The sequence below is a fragment of the Eurosta solidaginis genome, chromosome 3 (assembly GCF_040869045.1).
Source record: "Eurosta solidaginis isolate ZX-2024a chromosome 3, ASM4086904v1, whole genome shotgun sequence".
Taxonomy (NCBI): Eukaryota; Metazoa; Arthropoda; class Insecta; order Diptera; family Tephritidae; genus Eurosta; species Eurosta solidaginis.
In genome coordinates, this window is record NC_090321.1 from 18061468 (window position 1) to 18080462 (window position 18995).

The 18995-nt window shown below is 35.7% G+C and overlaps 1 protein-coding gene across 2 annotated transcripts in view; it reads left to right on the plus strand.

The window, feature by feature from the left end:
* The window catches only part of CSN7 (COP9 signalosome subunit 7), a 73399-nt gene extending 54404 nt beyond the window's left edge, over nt 1–18995 (plus strand). The window contains exons 3-5 of one of the 2 annotated variants that reach the window (XM_067771137.1): nt 16355–16575; nt 16929–17073; nt 18787–18995. In XM_067771137.1, coding sequence (XP_067627238.1) covers nt 16355–16575; nt 16929–17073; nt 18787–18863 — 443 coding nt within the window. In that variant the 3' untranslated portion in view covers nt 18864–18995. Of the gene's footprint in view, nt 1–16354; nt 16576–16928; nt 17255–18786 lie in introns of both variants that reach the window. The other variant, XM_067771136.1, reaches the window with a different exon arrangement.

An 18995-nucleotide genomic window follows, 5' to 3' on the forward strand; every position in this document is an offset into this window, starting at 1 on the left:
AGTTTCGAAAATTTTTCTCCTTAGTATGCATGTAGGTTGCTATGATTTCTGCCCTTAAATTTTAGTCATCACGTTCTGTAAGCCAATCCCCAAGGATCAACGTCGGTACTCTCTATTAGTTAGTTGAAGCACGCTTTCTTGCTCTTTTTATAGCATTTTTAAGCGCTGCTTGCGTGCTATGTAGGTACTGTGTAGCTCATAAAATCGTGTTGATGAGCGCGCCCTCTGTGCCCTTCATTGTGTATTTCCTACGCTTCTCCGCTATGTCGTCGTTCCACTAGTATACAAGAGTCCGATTTCCTTTGGCGCGCCTTCTAGGCACGGAAGCATCACACGCCGTACCTAATGACTTAGATATTTCAACCGGCAGGTCCTCCGTATATGTTTTGTTTCCATCTTCTTCTTTGTAGTTCAATGGAAACTATTCTTGGTGAAGTTTCTACTAGCTCTAATCTAATAGCTTTGTGATCGCTGATTGTGTAGACGTTACTGATGGACCACTTTGCTATCCTCGCTATTTTGCTAATAGTAAACGTGAGATCTTTATTAGATCGTCTACTACCAGTGTCGAATGTATATTTCCCCGGTTAATTTAGAAGTTCTAACCTCAGCGATGTGCAGCTTTCGAGAAGAACTCTCTAAAAATGTATATTCCTTTCATTTTTGCCCACATGAACTCGCCCACTGTTGGGGCCATCTTTTCGTTTGGAATCCAAGTTGAAGCTTTATGAGCTGAGTCCAAGAGCCAACCTTGCTGCGTATTTTTGTACGGTTCTGAAAGTACTGCTATATCAATTGCTGCTTCAAATATTGTTTAGGATAAGTGGTCTTGAGCCGCAAATTTTGTACAGGTCTTGAGCCGCAAATTGTGTACGTTGTGCGTATAGTTTGTATAGCCTTTGTACCAGGCGTAAATGTTTGTATCTATATCTCTATCTCTGTTTCAACTCTATCTTTATCTCTTACCCTATACCTATCCATATCTCTATCTTTTGTGTAGAAATGCAGAGTGCGCACATCGCTAGTAAGTATCGAATCTTTCCTTCTTATAGATAATTTTAATTGTAAAAAACAAAAAGCACTTTCAAAACTTGGTTGAATTCTCAAATTAGGACTACTGAAATATTTAATTAACATTTATTAATTAAGCATCAATTTGGTTGCTTCCAAGCAAAAGCTTACTGCAATATGCAAATATCCTCGTTTCTGTTTTGCTTCCGCAACACTAATTTAAAATTGTTCAATCATTTAGCTAGCACTAAAAATTAAATGTCCCTTTTGCTAATTGCTCCCTCTTTGTGGTATTATTTTGCTTTTTCATTCCCGTTTTTTTTTTGTTTTTTTGTAACCCAAGCTTACTCACTACTTTGTTAAATGAAGCATCCGCACTAAGCATTGGTCGTTAGAAATTTGTTTTTGTTTTTTGTTTTTTTTTCCACTATTTATTCTGAATACTTTTACTGCAACAACCAGCTCATTGTATGTTTGGCATCGAAGTGTGAATAGCACTTTTCAACAATTTGCAAATCTTTTCCATTTCAGATTTGTTTGAATCACTATTCAATGGGTATTTATTACACACTTTTCACTGTAACACAGTTTCTCACGTTCTATTTCACAAAGTTTCATACTTACTTAGTTGCATGGAAGGATCTGCAAGTAATTTGGTAAATTGAATTCTTTACGGTTTTGTTAAGATAATTTCATTTTCAAATGATATGCGCAAGGTAGCAAGGGGTCCCGGTCTAAAAGAAACAAAATAAGATTTTAATGCCGCCCTGTAATGGTTATGAGCCCATGTTATATGTTACTGGTGGGGGACATGACCCAAAACTCAATGAACCAAAATATCTATAGCAACCTACGCCATTTGGCGTTCTACATTTTATTTGTTTTTTTATTTGATTGGTTTGTATACGGACAGAAAACTTAACTTTAAGCCACTTGCTATTTAAATATGTACAAATATTCGCCAATTTCGCCTGTTAAGCTGATAGTATTTACTGCCCCTGAGATGTAGTTATTTGAAGCAACAAAACTCAGCATTAAAAGACCTGCAAACAGCCTCTTTTCAAATAATGGAGAGAAAACCAAATCGATTGAAACTGAACGATCTCAACCGTGATTTGGATCATAACCTTATGGCAGCAAAGATATCGATACACCTCTGTACAGCGAAGAAGGGTCACACAAGATCACAAAGACAATGTATTAGCGCGGTGGGAACATCTTTGACACTAACCCGGTACCAACGATGTTTGAATGACTTAAGCTGTAAACATTTTTCTTTCGCTTGTTTCATTAGCCATTGCGGTTCAACTGGTTTGTGAAATCTTCAAAGGACATAGTTTAAGCTTATTATTCCAAAGCTGGCTTTTTTTTAGACCAAAACTAGAAGACCCGGCAGACGTTGTCCTGCCCTAAATTTGGCATATCTGCATACATTTTAATAAGCTTTTTCGGTCTGACTCTGCCCTACCCCCTCTTCACATTTTCCTAATCCTTTTATTCACTCCTCCCTACGTCTTTTTCGCTTCACCTATCTCCATCTTTGTCTCATTCTATCTCTTTCTCGATCTCCTTCTCCCTTTTCTCTTCTCTCAATTTCTTCTCATTATTCTGCATCCCTTATTGCCTGTCCCAGAGGGTGGTATGTATTTTATTCCAGTCCCAGCCCCAGTCCCACTCCGAGTCTCAGTCCCAGTCCTAGTCCTAATCCCAGTCCCAGTCCGTCTCTGGATAATATATTACTCTGTACTAAAGCACTCATCAACAGCTTTCATTTGATATCCATATTGTATAAACACTGTCTAGGCATTCACTGGCCCACGTCTTGGCCTATATCTCGATACCCTAGTCACCCAGGGGTATAAAAATTACCCTCTGCTAAAGCACTCATCCACAACTTTCATTTGATATCCATATTCTATAAACACATTCTAGGGGTACCCGGGTTCACGTTTTGGCCTATATCTCGAGACCCTAGTCACCCAGGGGTATGAAAATTACCCTCTAATAAAGCACTCTTCAACAGCTTTCATTTGACATCCACATTCTATAAACACATTCTAGGGGTACCCGGGTCCACGTTTTGGCCTATATCTCGAGACCCTAGTCACCCAGCGGTATGAAAATTACCCTCATCAACAGATTTCATTTGATATCAATATTCTATAAACACATTCTAGGGGTACCCGGGTCCACGTTTTGGCCTATAGCTCGAGACCCTAGTCACGCAGGGGTATGAAAAGAACCCTCTACTAAAGCACTCATCAACAGGTTTCATTTGATATTCATATTCTATACACACATTCTAGGGGTACCCAGGTCGATGTTTTGGCCTATATCTCGAGACCCGAGTTACCCAGCGCTATGAAAATTACCCTATACTAAAGCACTCATCAACAGATTTCATTTGATATCCATATTCTATAAACACACTCTAGGGGTACCCGGATCCACGTTTTGGCCTATATCTCGAGACCCTAGTCACCCAGGGGTATGGAAATTACCCTCTACTAAAGCACTCATCAACAGATTTCATTTGATATCGATATTCTATAAACACACTGTAGGGGTACCCGGGTCCACGTTTTGGCCTATAGCTCGAGACCCTAGTCACGCAGGGGTATGAAAAGTACCCTCTACTAAAGCACTCATCAACAGGTTTCATTTGATATTCATATTCTATACACACATTCTAGGGGTACCCAGGTCGATGTTTTGGCCTATATCTCGAGGCCCGAGTTACCCAGCGCTATGAAAATTACCCTCTACTAAAGCACTCATCAACAGGTTTCATTTGATATTCATATTCTATACACACATTCTAGGGGTACCCAGGTCGATGTTTTGGCCTATATCTCGAGACCCGAGTTACCCAGCGCTATGAAAATTACTCTCTACTAAAGCACTCATCAACAGCTTTCATTTCATATCCATATCCTATAAACACATTCTACGGGTACCCGGGTCCACGTTTTGGCCTATATATCGAGACCCTAGTCACCCAGTCACCTATCCTATATTTCAAGTTAGATCAAACTACACACGGGGTGCAAAACAAATTCAAAATCGGTTCAGTAGTTTAGGAGTCCATTGGCCTCAAACATAGTGACACGCGTTTTTTTTATGTTAAGATAAAGTGGCTCAACATAATAAAAAAAATTAACTTTTCGCCCTCCGACCAACCACCGCTTAGATAACCGTTGAGTCTATAATAGTATTGCGAATGTTGACACCGCTATTCTGGTAGGAAATAATCAAAACAACAAAAAACAGCAAGCCACGACACTTACATATGTAAACTTTAAAGCAAGCAATACTTACGTCCATAAAAGGCGACGAAGAATATCTCACATACACATATGTATGTAGTCATCAGCTAAGAGCAGAAGTTGATACTCACACATACACACGCATATGGCTAGTAGAAAAGCATAAACTACAATTATACATGTATATAGCTGGTAACCAACTATGAGATAAAATTTTTCTGGAACAGATTTTCGCGAAATGACTAGACCTTATGAGAAATGGGTGAACGAGAAGTAATATACTCCCAAAGAAGTCGAATAAAGACCATTTGCAGTACTGAATATTTGAGTTATTTATTCGACAGTGTTTAATCGGAAATCCCCAGAATTCGTTACAATAGGATTCGCGCGAGCTTTAGTCAAGTCGCATGTAAATAAAAACCGCAGCCATTTTTAGAGGACTCGAGATATACCCCAAATTTTGCAGCTCTTGCGTCATATAATTAGCCACAGAATGTAACCCTAAAGTCTTATATATTTGTAGCAAAACAGCCTCTATATAATATTTACACGAAAATTTCGGCAGCTTCTTCAAATAGGTGTGTAGATATAGCAACTTCAGACTATTCCTAGTGGAGGGTGTGACACCGCCCTCTTGTGCAAAGTTCTATCAAGATTGCAAAAAGCAAAATGAAATTTATACTATTAGGAGGCGTGGCACCGTTTAAAAATAAAAGATACAGCCGTAATAGGATGTAATCTCACACACATCCACCTTTATTTATAAGGCATACTTTTTAAAAATGCACTAAGCCTCGCTATCGCATAAGCTTATGTAAATCCTTCAAAATTATTGTGAGGGAATTAATTATCAAACGAGTTTTATTGGCTTTTTTCCCATTTGAAGTAGTTTGAGTAAAATGAATTGTAACGTTTTTTTTTTGTTCTTGCAGCGTTTTAATATTATTGTTCTTGTATTTTGTAGTATGGTGACAATTAGTTTTCGAGCACCAAATCTCAGGCTTTAGGATTTGTGGAAAAATTTTTGCAATTTTGAGTTTACTACGTATACACCAGCTTACATATACACCAGCGAATAGAAAAATAGCAGTGGCAATTTGTATCAAATTTCTACAATTAAATTGTTTTTTTATGATATTTTAAACGAAAAGGCGTCTATAAATTTTGTAACTGAAACTATGCAAACAGGTCTCAAAAACGTTTGCAAAAAATTCGAAAATCCGATAAAGTTTTACAATTGTTTTTGTTTTTATCGGCCTATTGATAAATTATTCAAGGTTCGATTCTAGCTCAAGGCCAGAACAATAATTTTTTTCTAATGATAATTATTGTTATTTTTTAATTTTTCTAAATTTGAAAAATTGTATTTTGTTTTTGGAATAGTAAGTAAACAATTTTTCAGACAACCTGCCATAGCTGCGCAGATAGATCCATTTCGAAGGGTGCTAAGCCTTCATCATCAGTACGCTTTAGGCATGCTGCGCTAACCATTTAGCTCTACAGCGGTGGTTTGCTTGATTGGCAAATTTGCTACTTCTATTCCCTTTTACCAACTATATTTATTCAGTGTTGCGCCATCTGGTGCAAATCACTGATAATGCTGGATTTTTGTTTATTGTCAATTACTTTGTTTGACATTCCCAGGTGCTCATGCTTTATTAACAATTGTTCTTGTTTTTAGCGGCCTATTGATAAATGATTCAAGGTACGATTCGAGCTCAAGGCCAGAACAATAATTTTTTTCTAATGATTATTGTTATTTTTTAATTTTTCTAAATTTGAAAAATTGTATTTTGTTTTTGGAATAGTAAGTAGAAAATTTTTCAGACAACCTGCCATAGCTGCGCAGATAAAGTTTTACGAAAATTTCGGACTTCTTGTTTCTACTTCCCGGAATTTTTATGTATACAGTTTTGCAGTCCAATCAGTTTTAGTCTTTCGAAATTCGCATTTATTTGTGACTATTTTTCTTCCGAATAGTGTTTTAGATCTTTCTCCATACAAAATATATATTTTTTCAATGAAAGAAAATCTAAAACAACCTTCGGAAAAAAATCGTCAAAAATCAATGGCAGTTTTGTAGCTTGTACTTTTTATACTCAGTTGAGCAGAGCTCACAGAGTATATTAACTTTGATTGGATAACGGTTGGTTGTACAGGTAAAATCATCAGTATCGAAAAAAAATTTTATTGAGCCATGTCCGTTCGTCCGTCCGTCCGTCCGTTAACACGATAACTTGAGTAAATTTTGAGGTATATTGATGAAATTTGGTATGTAGGTTCCTGGGCACTCATCTCAGATCCCTATTTAAAATGAACGATATTGGACTATAACCACGCCCACTTTTTCGACATCGAAAATTTCGAAAAATCGAAAAAGTGCGATAATTCATTACCAAAGACGGATAAAGCGATGAAACTTGGTAGGTGAGTTGAACTAGAACGCAGAATAGAAAATTAGTAAAATTTTGGACAATGGGCGTGGCACCGCCCACTTTTAAAAGAAGGTAATTTAGAAGTTTTGCAAGCTGTAATTTGGCAGTCGTTGAAGATATCATGATGAAATTTGGCAGGGACGTTACTCCTACTACTATAAGTATGCTTAATAAAAATTATCAAAATCGGAGAACAACCACGCCCACTTAAAAAAAAATTTTTTTTAAAGTCAAATTAAAAAAAAAAAAGTTAATATCTTTACAGTATATAAGTAAATTATGTCAACATTCAACTCCAGTAATGATATGGTGCAACAAAATACAAAAATAAAAGAAAATTTCAAAATGGGCGTGGCTCCGCCCTTTTTCATTTAATTTGTCTATAATACTTTTTATTCCATAAGTCGAACAAAAATTTACCAATCCTTGTGAAATTTGGTAGGGGCTTAGATTCTAGGACGATAACTGTTTTCTGTGAAAAAGGCGAAATCGGTTGATGCCACGCCCAGTTTTTATACACAGTCGACCGTCTGTCCTTCCGCTCGGCCGTTAACACGATAACTTGAGCAAAAATCGATATATCTTTACTAAACTCAGTTCACGTAATTATCTGAACTCACTTTGTATTGGTATAAAAGATGGCCGAAATCCGACTATGACCACGTCCACTTTTTCGATATCGAAAATTACGAAAAATGAAAAAAGTGCCATAATTCTATACCAAATACGAAAAAAGGGATGAAACGTGGTAATTGGATTGGTTTATTGACGCAAAATATAACTTTAGAAAAAAACTTGGTAAAATGGGTGTGACACCTACCATATTAAGTAGAAGAAAATGAAAAAGTTCTGCAGGGCGAAATCAAAAGCCCTTGGAATCTTGGCAGGAATACTGTTCGTGGTATTACATATATAAATAAATTAGTAGTACCCGACAGATGATGGTCTGGGTCACCCTGGTCCACATTTTGGTCGATAACTCGAAAACGCCTTCACATATACAACTACCACCACTCCCTTTAAAAACCTCATTAATACCTTTAATTTGATACCCATATCGTACAAACACATTATAGAGTCACCCCTGGTCCACCTTTATGGCGATATCTCGAAAAGGCGTCCACCTTTAGAACTAAGGCCCACTCCCTTTTAAAATACTCATTATCACCTTTTGTTTGATACCCATATTGTACAAACGCATTCTAGTCCACCTTTATGGCGATATCTCGAAAAGGCCTCCACCTATAGAACTAGGGCCCACTCCCTTTATAAATACTCATTAACACCTTTCATTTGATACCCATATCGTACAAACAAATTCTAGAGTCACCCCTGGTCCACCTTTATGGCGATATTTCGAAAAGGCGTCCACCCATAGAAATAAGGCCCACTCCCTTTTAAAATAAAATACTCATTAACACCTTTCGTTTGATACCCATATTGTACAAACGCATTCTAGAGCCACCCCTGGTCCACCTTTATGGCGATATCTCGAAAAGGCGTCCACCTATAGAACTAAGGCCCACTCCCTTTTAAAATACTCATTAACACCTTTCGTTTGATACCCATATTGTACAAACGCATTCTAGAGTCACCCCTGGTCCACCTTTATGGCGATATCTCGAAAAGGCATCCACCTATAGAACTAAGGCCCACTCCCTTTTAAAGTACTCATTAACACATTTCATTTGATACCCATATCGTACAAACAAATTCTAGAGTCACCCCTGGTCCACCTTTATGGCGATATCCCTAAATGGCGTTCACCTATAGAACTATGGCCCTCTTAAAATACTCTTTAATACCTTCCATTTGATACACATGTCATACAAACACATTCCAGGGTTACCCTAGGTTCATTTTCCTACATGGTTATTTTCCCGTACTTTGTCTCCATAGCTCTCAACTGAGTATGTAATGTTCGGTTACACCCGAACTTAGCCTTCCTTACTTGTTTAAACTAAAATTGGTGGGGTTACAAAACTGCATGCTCAAAAGAAATCATAGAACTGCAAATAAAAAATTAAGAAAAAAAGAGAAATTCAAAGTTTACAAATGACGATCGTTACTAGGACATGTTTCTGAATTTTACTTCTTCATCAGCGAGCTTCTCGGGAGCTGAGTATTGAACTCGAAATCTCCAACATTTATACTTTATACTACTGTAAAGACAGATGCCTTTATCCACTCAACCATATGAATTCCCCGCTGCCCGCTTTGCAATTGGTCTCTAAGTGTTATCTTTTTTTTTGCTATTCCTTTATTAACCACTTAGGTACATACTTTTTCTATATGCTTTTTATTCCTTTTTGGGGGGAATAATTATAGGCGCGCTCCAAGACCTTAGTAACATTGGGTTTAAAGCAGCGCTTTTATAAGCTGTTCACTAGTATATCAATATTATTATCTTTATTTTTTCGTTAACGTTTTTGAGTTTGAGTTGAAGTATTTTCTTAAAATGTCGAAAAAAAAATTAAAATTTATTGACGATATTTTATAAAAATTGTCACTGCTTTTTTCATGTTCCCTGCTGCTCGCTTTCCACTACCTTAAATTAAAAAACCCAAACTAATTTTGAATACATGAACTAGTGAACGAACTACATAGTTAACATATTTACATACAATACTCTAGGGTATAAAACTAGTCAAAATGTTTTTAATAAGTTGCGCGCAATATTTGCTCTCTAAATAGTGCTTGAAATGAACACAGAAGGTTCACACACATCAATACCAAAGCGGTCATAAAATACGAACGATTTTTTCTCTGAGTGCACTAAAGAACGTGTGTTGTCTCCTCTGCTGTGGAACCTAGCAATACACCGACGTTACTACGTCGACGGAACGCTGAGAGAGTGGTAATATCGCGCCGATATCGCTGCTCTGCCGATGTCGTTAAGTCAAAGTAGTCGAGTAGCTAAGTCAAAGTAAAGTGAAAATCGAGGCCAAGTCAAGTCAAGGTCAGTCAAAAAGTGATCGAAAAGTTATTGATCATTTATTGAAAACATCGATTTTTTCAATGTAAATTCGATGAATCGCATCTGCAATCTGCCGATAACAAACCGATAGGAAGTCAATAAAAAGCCATTGATTCGACAATAACAAGCAGATAAAAAATAACGTGTTAGTAGCACTTATAACAGATAAGCAGCAGATGAAGCTTTTCTGATGTAGGTCGAAAGTATTCGTCTCTGAAAAAGTTAGCTATGGTTTGACACCAACCTCTGGGCGAGCTTTACTTAATCCAAAAACATTAATTTTCTAGACGTACACCTGTATGTTTAGCCAGCAAACTTCATTAATTCTCGGTACTCACGCCTTTTTGATTTATTTTACAGTTTCGAATTTTAGATCAATTTACTTATCGCATAAATGGACATTTTTTGTATCATAATACATAATCAAAGTTGCACATACCATCATGCATTTATCAAAAAATTATTAGTACAGCTAAGATCTTTTTTTTTTTATCAAAATTACCAAAATTTCCCAATTTTGGGCGTAACAATATTCACTCGTCTGATTTTGTGTTTCATTATGAGTAAAATTTTCGCTAGATGTATCAATCACTTTATGTTGGTTTTGTGATTTTCAATTCATAAATACTCATGTAAGCATACTCAGCATTTGCAAGTCATCATACTCATAATATATCATTTCCTGTCAGATTTTGCATACATAATTGATTATCCAGCTTGTAAATGGAAATTCGATTTGCTACTTGAAAAATCACCAATCTTGCCCGCTACTGGCATATTGCCATACGAGTAACATATAGGCTTGAGTATAGCAGTATATGAGTAGGCGAAATGTAATAACGGAACAACGAGACAGCATGGCACTTGTATCAAATGAAACATGACCAAGTTATGCACGCAGAGAAAAAATAGTTCTTTAACGAACGAAACAAGTTCAAAATTAAGAACATTCGTTGACAAAAGTCTGTTAAGTACGTTTTTTCTTAACTCGTGACCGATGGGCTTGTTTTAAGAACAGTTTTTCCAAGCACACCGTTCGTATTTTATGACCACTTTGGTATTGATGTGTGAAGCTTTTGTGCTCATTTCAAGCACTACTTGGGCTTGATTTAAGATTTTTCGTTCTCACGCTTCGAGAACGATTTTTGGTCGATTTAACAGTTTTCGTTCTGAATTCACGATGTTTGTGGGCAGTGGGGAAGGTAATTTTTTCAAGTGGTACCCATTTATTTAATTTTTTTGTTAATAAATGATTTTTTTTTCATTAATAAAAAATTTTTAATAGAAGTTAATAGCCTTGAATATTGTAAATTGTTAGGTTTATTGAGCTAAAAGGCTTCAAGATGAATAAAACTTATTTTCTAGTTTATATTCATTTATAATTTATTTGGTCGATATTTCAACTTCAATCTGAAGTCATCATCAGGACTGGGGACAAAACAAAACAATAATAATAATTAATTTAATATAAATATTAAGTACATATTCAAAACAAAGTCACCACTTACACATATGGATATGTATGATCGACTGATTGGAGGAATCACAGAAAAATAACAAGGTAAAAATGCAAAGAGATTAAAAATAAACAATTTGGAAAAATCCCGAAAGTATAAACAATTTTCATGAACCGCAAGTATAAACAAAGAATACAATAACAACATACATAACAACATGACTTAGTTTAACAATTATGTGTGTGCGCATGTTCCCCTGTTTTGATTGTTGTGCTGCTATCAAATGACCGCCTTATGATGTTGTTTCAAAACCAAATTTCTGTAGGCTTGTGCACAATTTTCTGTGTCGATTTTAAAGTTCATTCTTTGTTCATTAGGGTGTTCAAAATATGTAGCATTTCTAAAGTGAATCGTTTATTATAATGTTTTTCATTCTCTAGAATGGCTACGTTTTCAAAGTCAGGGTAGTGTCCTGTGACCTTGCGATGGGAAGTTAAAGCCGTCTTGTTGTCCGAAGCATTATTCCTTAATTTTATATTGGACCTATGAGCGGAAATCCTTGTCTTGAGTTTGAGTTTTGTTGTCCCAACATATACTTTGTCGCATACGTAGGACCCGTCACCATTGCACGGGATTCTGTAAACAACATCAGATTTCTCCTGACTTGGAATATTGTCCTTCGTTTTGCTGAAAATGGTTTTCAACGTGTTATTGTACGTGAACGCCAACTGATACTTTTCTTTGTCGAACATATCGGATCTCCTAATCATTTCCGATACTCCTGGAATATAAGCCATAGATTTGTATATTTTACAGTCTTTATCCTTTTTCACCGGTTCTTTGGCGCTCGTTGATTGATGATTTAGGATTAACTTGTTGATCAAGTTCTTAGGAAAATCATTATTTTCCAAAGTTTTCTTGATTGTCCCAATGTTCTTATTGTGAAACATCTTGTCACTAATTGTCAGAACTCTTCTTATATAATTCTTCGCAGTGTTCAAGATAGTTCTACGTTGGTGTTTGGAATGATAATTTATCAGTCTTCCGGACGCCGTAGGTTTTTTATACCAATCCATGTAAATTTATTATTATTTCTAATTATAAGTGTGTCGAGGAAGGAAGTCTATTACCATTTTCTACCTCCATAGTAAATCGAATTGTTTTATAATATTTGTTGAGCAATTGAAGCATGTTAGCTAACTCCTCTGTTTTAGCGATTGCAAATATGTCGTCTACATATTTTGTTAACAGACGTGGCTTGGTTGTTGATTCTTCCTCGAACTTAGTTAACAACTCCTCCAGAACTATATCCGCTATGACTGGGGAGGCTGGTGATCCCATTGGCATACCTGATCGTTGCTCGTAGATTTTGTCAATATACTTAAAATAACGGTTTTCTTTCACACAAAATTTTACTATATTAAGGAATAGCTCCTTTGTTAACAAAGTGTGCTCTTTAATATCACCCCACTTCGAAGAGATAATATCAATAGCTGCATCTACGGGAATACTGGGGAACAAGGACACCACGTCGAACGACACTAAGCTCTCATCATCGTATATATGTGTAAATTTAATTTTATCTTTAAACTCCGGGGCATCTTTGACGTTGTATTTTGAATATTTTGTAACATTTTTTAGTATACCGGCAACATAGTTACACAGCTTGTATGAAGGAGAATCAATGGACGAGCATATCGACCGAATAGGTATGCCCTGCTTGTGAATTTTTGGCAGTCCATAAATTCTGGGTGGATTTGCATTCCTGGACATGAGAAAATTCTTTTCTTTTTCCTCAATGAAGCCATTGTTGAACATCTTCATTACAAGTTCATTGTTCTTGTCTTGTAATTTGTTAGTCGGATCTCTTTTCAGAACTCTATAGTCTGAAATATTATTCACTATAGCTTGCATCTTTACCGAATAGTCCGTTTTGTTCATCGCTACAGTTACATTGCCCTTATCCCCATTTGGTACTAGGACATTCTTATTATTATTAAGGAACTTCTTGGTTGAATGTAGAGCCTCTAAAACAATTTTTTCTCGAAATGATGTCGTATTCTTCAATTGTTCATGTATGACTGCCGTAAAATTATTTCTTTCAATTTCCTGTCTTTCCTTGTTTTGTAATATTTATATTAAATTAATTATTATTATTGTTTTGTTTTGTCCCCAGTCCTGATGATGACTTCAGATTGAAGTTGAAATATCTACCAAATAAATTATAAATGAATATAAACTAAAAAAATAAGTTTTATTCATCTTGAAGCCTTTTAGCTCAATAAACCTAATAATTAATAAAAAATATTATTAACAAAAAAATTATTATTAAATTCCAAAAGATTTGAAAAAAAAAAACGCATAATATGCATTTTTTCACATATTTCTCTTATTGAGACATTTTTCTTATTTGATGATGCAATCTGAATATATATTTAGAACATTGCATAACAAGATTGAGAATTAACTGTGCATATGTGAATGGAACTCAACGAAAAATAAGAGTTAAAAAAATAAAATATAATAAAATTGTTTTAAAAAACTTAGGAGTTTGACCGTAATTGAACTCGTTTCACACGATCGCAACCGCAGCACCCTAGCCGCTGGGCCACTACGACTGCTTGTGCCAAATGTTGTATTTAACATTGTAGTACACACGAATTATAAAGTTTCTTTTTTCCTGAACTTAATTTAAGAACATTGTTCTCATTAATTGAACATTTGTTCATATTTTAAGACCAGCCGTTCTCTCTTCAAGAAAATGGTTGTCAGTTCCAGAACAAGATTGTTGTTTTGAGAACAGGTCGTTCGTTTTCCAAGAATAAAAAAGTAAGAACGTCAAAAGCTTGAATTGAGTCCGGTGGTGCTGAATTTTAGAACGGCGTTTTCCCTGAGTGTGGGAAAAGTGACCATCGCTTATTGAACATACTGTCCAATTTTACAAACGTAAACTGTAATCAGGTGGCCAACGTGGCATGGAGGTAGTGAGTTGTTTTAGCATACGGTAGATCCCGGATCCCAGTATTGCGGAAAGTAACATCGAAATTCTTCCAAAGCTTTTAAACGGTATAGTCGCTCGGCAGTGCTTTCACAAATCCTCTGAACATATTTATGGTATGAAAAGCTCGTCAGCAAGAATATGTCTGCTGTGCAGATGCCTTTCCGAGTCGTGGTAAAACATATGTATGTATAAGTTCTGCCACTTTGAAGAAACAATTCAAACTAGCACTCCATAAATAGGAAGACCGATCATCGAATTATGAACTGTCAAGTTAATTTTTTGTAATTTTGTTATAAAAAGTAACTAGCACAAAATAAAGTAGGAAAATTCGTGTAGATACCTGTGATTTTTACAGCTATTGAAATATCACCTTCAATCGCAGCGACAGATTTGGAAAAGTCTTGACCGAGTGGCTGACGGCAACTGCAGTAAACTGTGATAATATGAACCCGTACATCTGTGATTTTTTCTGCGACTAAATATCACAGAAGAACTTATTGGCAAAACTAAGCACTTGTATACCGATTGTTCCAAATTAACGGAGAGCGACGGGTCTGCTGTTGACATAATATGTTACATATATTTTGATAGTCATGTGGCCATTGGGGTAATAGTCTCACACAGTACTTCATCAAGACGTATCCTGGCAGGCAAACAAGCATCGAAGAGACTTCGTTTAAGCCAGACTATACATCTATACTAAGTTCGTGGCCATAAAGGAATAGAAGATAACGAAAATTCGGACGAGTTTTTCAAAGGAGGGTACAACACTTAATGAATCGACGGTAGACCTCCCAAGTCGCTTGAGAAAATCAAAATGATCTATCAAGCAGGAAAGTCGTAGATATTAGACTTACCAAGGCGCTCGTATCACTAAAGAGATACAATTTAAGGCTAATGATGGGCATACTAACTGGACACCGCCTTCCGGAGTCAAAAGCTTGTAAATTAGACCGCGATAGTAACAGCAGCAGGAAGTGTGCACATTCAAGTCTATGAGAAGTCTTCATTGACCGACCTTTTCAACCATAGCTAAATATTACTAGATGCAGCAGTACACGGGTGTCTATGGAAACACGCTAGAATAGAGAAATTCGTGTTTTGTGCTGCTATATATCTACAATCAATGGCTACATCTGCAGATTTAGCTATTGATGTTCCCGCAGCTAATTGTTCTCCTATGAAAAGATCTGTGATTAGGCCTTTGACTGCGATTGTTGGTAAGCTTGACGTGAACTGCGATTAAGATCACTTATCTATCTAGCGGTCGCTATGTGTTCCTGCGTTCACCCCCCGGATAAAGCAACATTCTCAATCAAAACACAACTGCCTTACACATGCAGTTCAGAGTCAGCATAAAACATGTAGTTTCCACCAATTTGTAGGAAAAATTAATAGGATGCAAATGGGAATAGAAGCTCGGTCTCAAATCTCTTCCGAGGCTATCGCGCCCAATATTTTTTGTTTTTTACATACTTATCTACCACTGTTCAGTCACAATCATGGATACAAATCTCTGCGACTGAAAAGAGACAGTCACCGATCACGTTGTTCCTCGAAAATCGCGGTTTATGCGAACTCTAGTACAAATGGTATGGTCATCAGCGGGGTTGTTCAAAAATTTTTATATGGAAGAGCAAATCACAATACATATACAAATTTGTATGTACACTGAAACTTTTTTAAAAGGAAAAAAATTATTTTAAATTTTTTAAGAATTTTGATGAATAAATATTGAATTAAAGTTTTTCTTCTCAGTGCTACGATATTTTTGAAACCTTTTTTGGTGTCGAATTTGTTAGCGTAAATTTGAATATCATACCGAAGTCCTTTGGCTTCATATGGAAGTGCTTTTTCTTTGCACTTTCATATGAATTGAATTTATATGTGAGGGCATATGTGAGTGCTTTGAAAATTTTTTTTATATTCAAAGTATGAATTTGTATCTGTGCCTTGTCTTCAGGACAAAACAAAAACAAAAGTGTATAAGTGTATAGAGTTTGAGCAGCTGTGATCATCAGTAACACGGATGTATCCCTAAAAACTCCATAAAACTGAAAGTTTTAAATAAATTAAAAAAAAAAATGGTTTTTAATATAAAATATCTAGCAGCCCCTTCTTATCGAACCTTCTAACTTCTTACTTGTTTCATATTCAGATCTTGTTCCCGAGCAGATCATTATTTATAACTATCTTTTTCTCTCCAGATATTATCCATGGCAAACTTTTCCAAAATAATCGTTTTCTGGAAATCGATTATGCTCAAGGCCGCGATATACCACCAGGTTATACAACTAAAATCGCTCAAACTTTACAACAATGGGTGGATTCGTGTAATACCATTTCCAATTGCATTGATGTGCAAATAACGCGCGCCAACATTGAGAAGGCCAAGAGTTTGAAGAACAAAGAACATATCGATGCAGAGGTAAGTTGCTTGTAAAAAAAAAAAATGTTTGCAAATTGTGTTACTAACTACGCACAAAAAGAAAAACCGTTAAAGTAGAGCCCATATTTTTTGATTGCTCTCGGCGGCCATTGTTATTAACAAGAGTGCCATTAGCAAAATTTATGTAAATTTTCGTTTTACTGAAAATACCTATATATAATACATATTATTTTACGCATTTATTTCATTTTGTTTTTTTGCCTACATAAATTATTTACCTATAAAAACATACAACCTTTGCATGTGCCCAGCTATGTATAAAGTAAAATTTTTTGCATTTGCCATTTTACTCATTTACTATTGTTCTTATTCTTTTGTTCCTCTATTTTCAGATAATTAACTTAAAGAAAGCTTTGAAAACTCAAATAACTGACAACGATGAATCTATGCAAGTTGATGCGCGCGAATCATCCACTATGGATATTCGTAGGAAACCATTTAAAACAAAAAGTTCTCGTTTACATCATGCCCCATTGGGTAAGTTATCTGGCGTGGCATCATCATCCGCAGACGCAGTTGGTAATGCGGCCAGTGGAAATGCTGGTAGTTCGAGTAGTGTAACAAGCGTTACTATGGCAGCAGCAAATACTACTGCCTCATGGCTAAAATCATTCACACAGAGTTTTGAGAAAGAGTAGGCGAAACATGAGTGAGGAAGGTGCGTGTACTTCGTTTCCAGCGAAAGAACTTGCTTTTTACCCTTCATTATCCAACGATTGTGGTGTAACTTTTTTTTTTATGTATTAGCTTAACTTATGGCTTTCCAAATGCAACTGTGAAACGCCTGGAGTCATAGAACTTTTGCTTCAGTATGGAATTTGCATGTCACATAGCTTTACTAAATCTAAACGAGTTTAGTTTTATTATTTTATGATTTAATATGAAGAAGTTGCTTTGGTAGTTTAAATCGTTTTCCACCTGGTCCTGTCCATCGATAGAAGTAATCGTACAAGAAAAAAATAAATATTTAGCTCCAAGTGTATAGATTTTGGATTAGAACTTACAATTTCGTAGTAGTTTTTGAGTAATCTTAGAAAAACCAGCAACAAAAAATTTTTTTTAATTTAATTTTTTGTATGGGCGTGGAAATTTTTTTTGTGTAACCCCTTCAAAGAGCGAACACTTTGAAGGTGCCATTTCTCGCTGAGGTATCGGTCTACAAATGGAAAACTATCCTCAGAGAGTAAAATATGGGTTTCAAGAACTTGAATGTATTCTCTTTAACAACGATTAATTACTTTTTCAAATAAAATTTTGCTTTTTCAAAAAAAGAAAAAAGGGCTTTTAGTGTTTTTTTTGGAACATCAAGTGCTGGTGGAAAATATCAATCCAACCAGCCGTTTTTTGTTTCATTTAAAAGAAGCTCTAAAAAAATTCAAGGATCATATTTTTTTATGTGAAAAGGTCAATAATTTTAACATGTTTCCGCGTTTCCGTGGGATTGTCAGCTCCACCGTGACTCCAAGCTAATTCTCTGAAAATTTTTGTTACTGTCCCAAACGTGCTCCGTATGAGAAGCAAAGTTCCGTCATAAAAATAATGCTTAAGATCTATTATTATTTGAACCGATACTTTGACCGAAATTATTCCGAATCGGCACGGAAATAGTATCGAATCAATTCCAAAACGATTCGGAAAGGAATCTGTAATTGTCTAGAAATGAAAGTTGTCCCGAATGGATATCAAAAACAGTCCCGAAGTGATCATGAAATTATTCCAAAATTGATGAGAAGCAGTTTAAGAAAGAGTCCGAAAATTATCCATAAGTTATCCTGAAATTTCCCCTAAGTGCACCGTGATAATCTCGATATCTTTAAAATAATCGCCAAATGTCACTGTAGTCATCACAAAATGTTCACGAAACAGTCTCGCACTCGTCCCTGTTTTAATTTAACGATCTGTTGGCAAAAAACGAGGTCCCGTTTTTACTGCATAATTTTGCAAGTTTAGTGTTGAGGTATTTAAAAGTGTAATATTAGTTGTAATTTGCGAAAAACTGTTTTCTCAAAAATTTGCGTTTTTCGCGATTCATTGTGAATGATCTCTTGTAAATCTTATAAAAGCTGCATCGCTTTTTATTTGTCTGTTAAAAATATATTTATTTTGTTTCATTTGCAAATTTTTTGTTTGTTTATTTTTCGGATATGGCACTCCTTTCATGTATAATCCAAAAACATCTTCACAATGTAGAAGTGTCAGCAGGTCGACGCATTCTGCCAGCGAAAAAGCCAGATGCTCCATCTGGCAGTATGAAATATTTAAATTAAATGCGATTATGAGAACTGAATAACAACATTGTGAGTCGCCATTGTATCTGCATTTCATATTCCAGCTGCTCTGTAAAGTTTCCTTTTTACATTACATACAACAATTTCATAATAAATATTAAAACTCAAAAT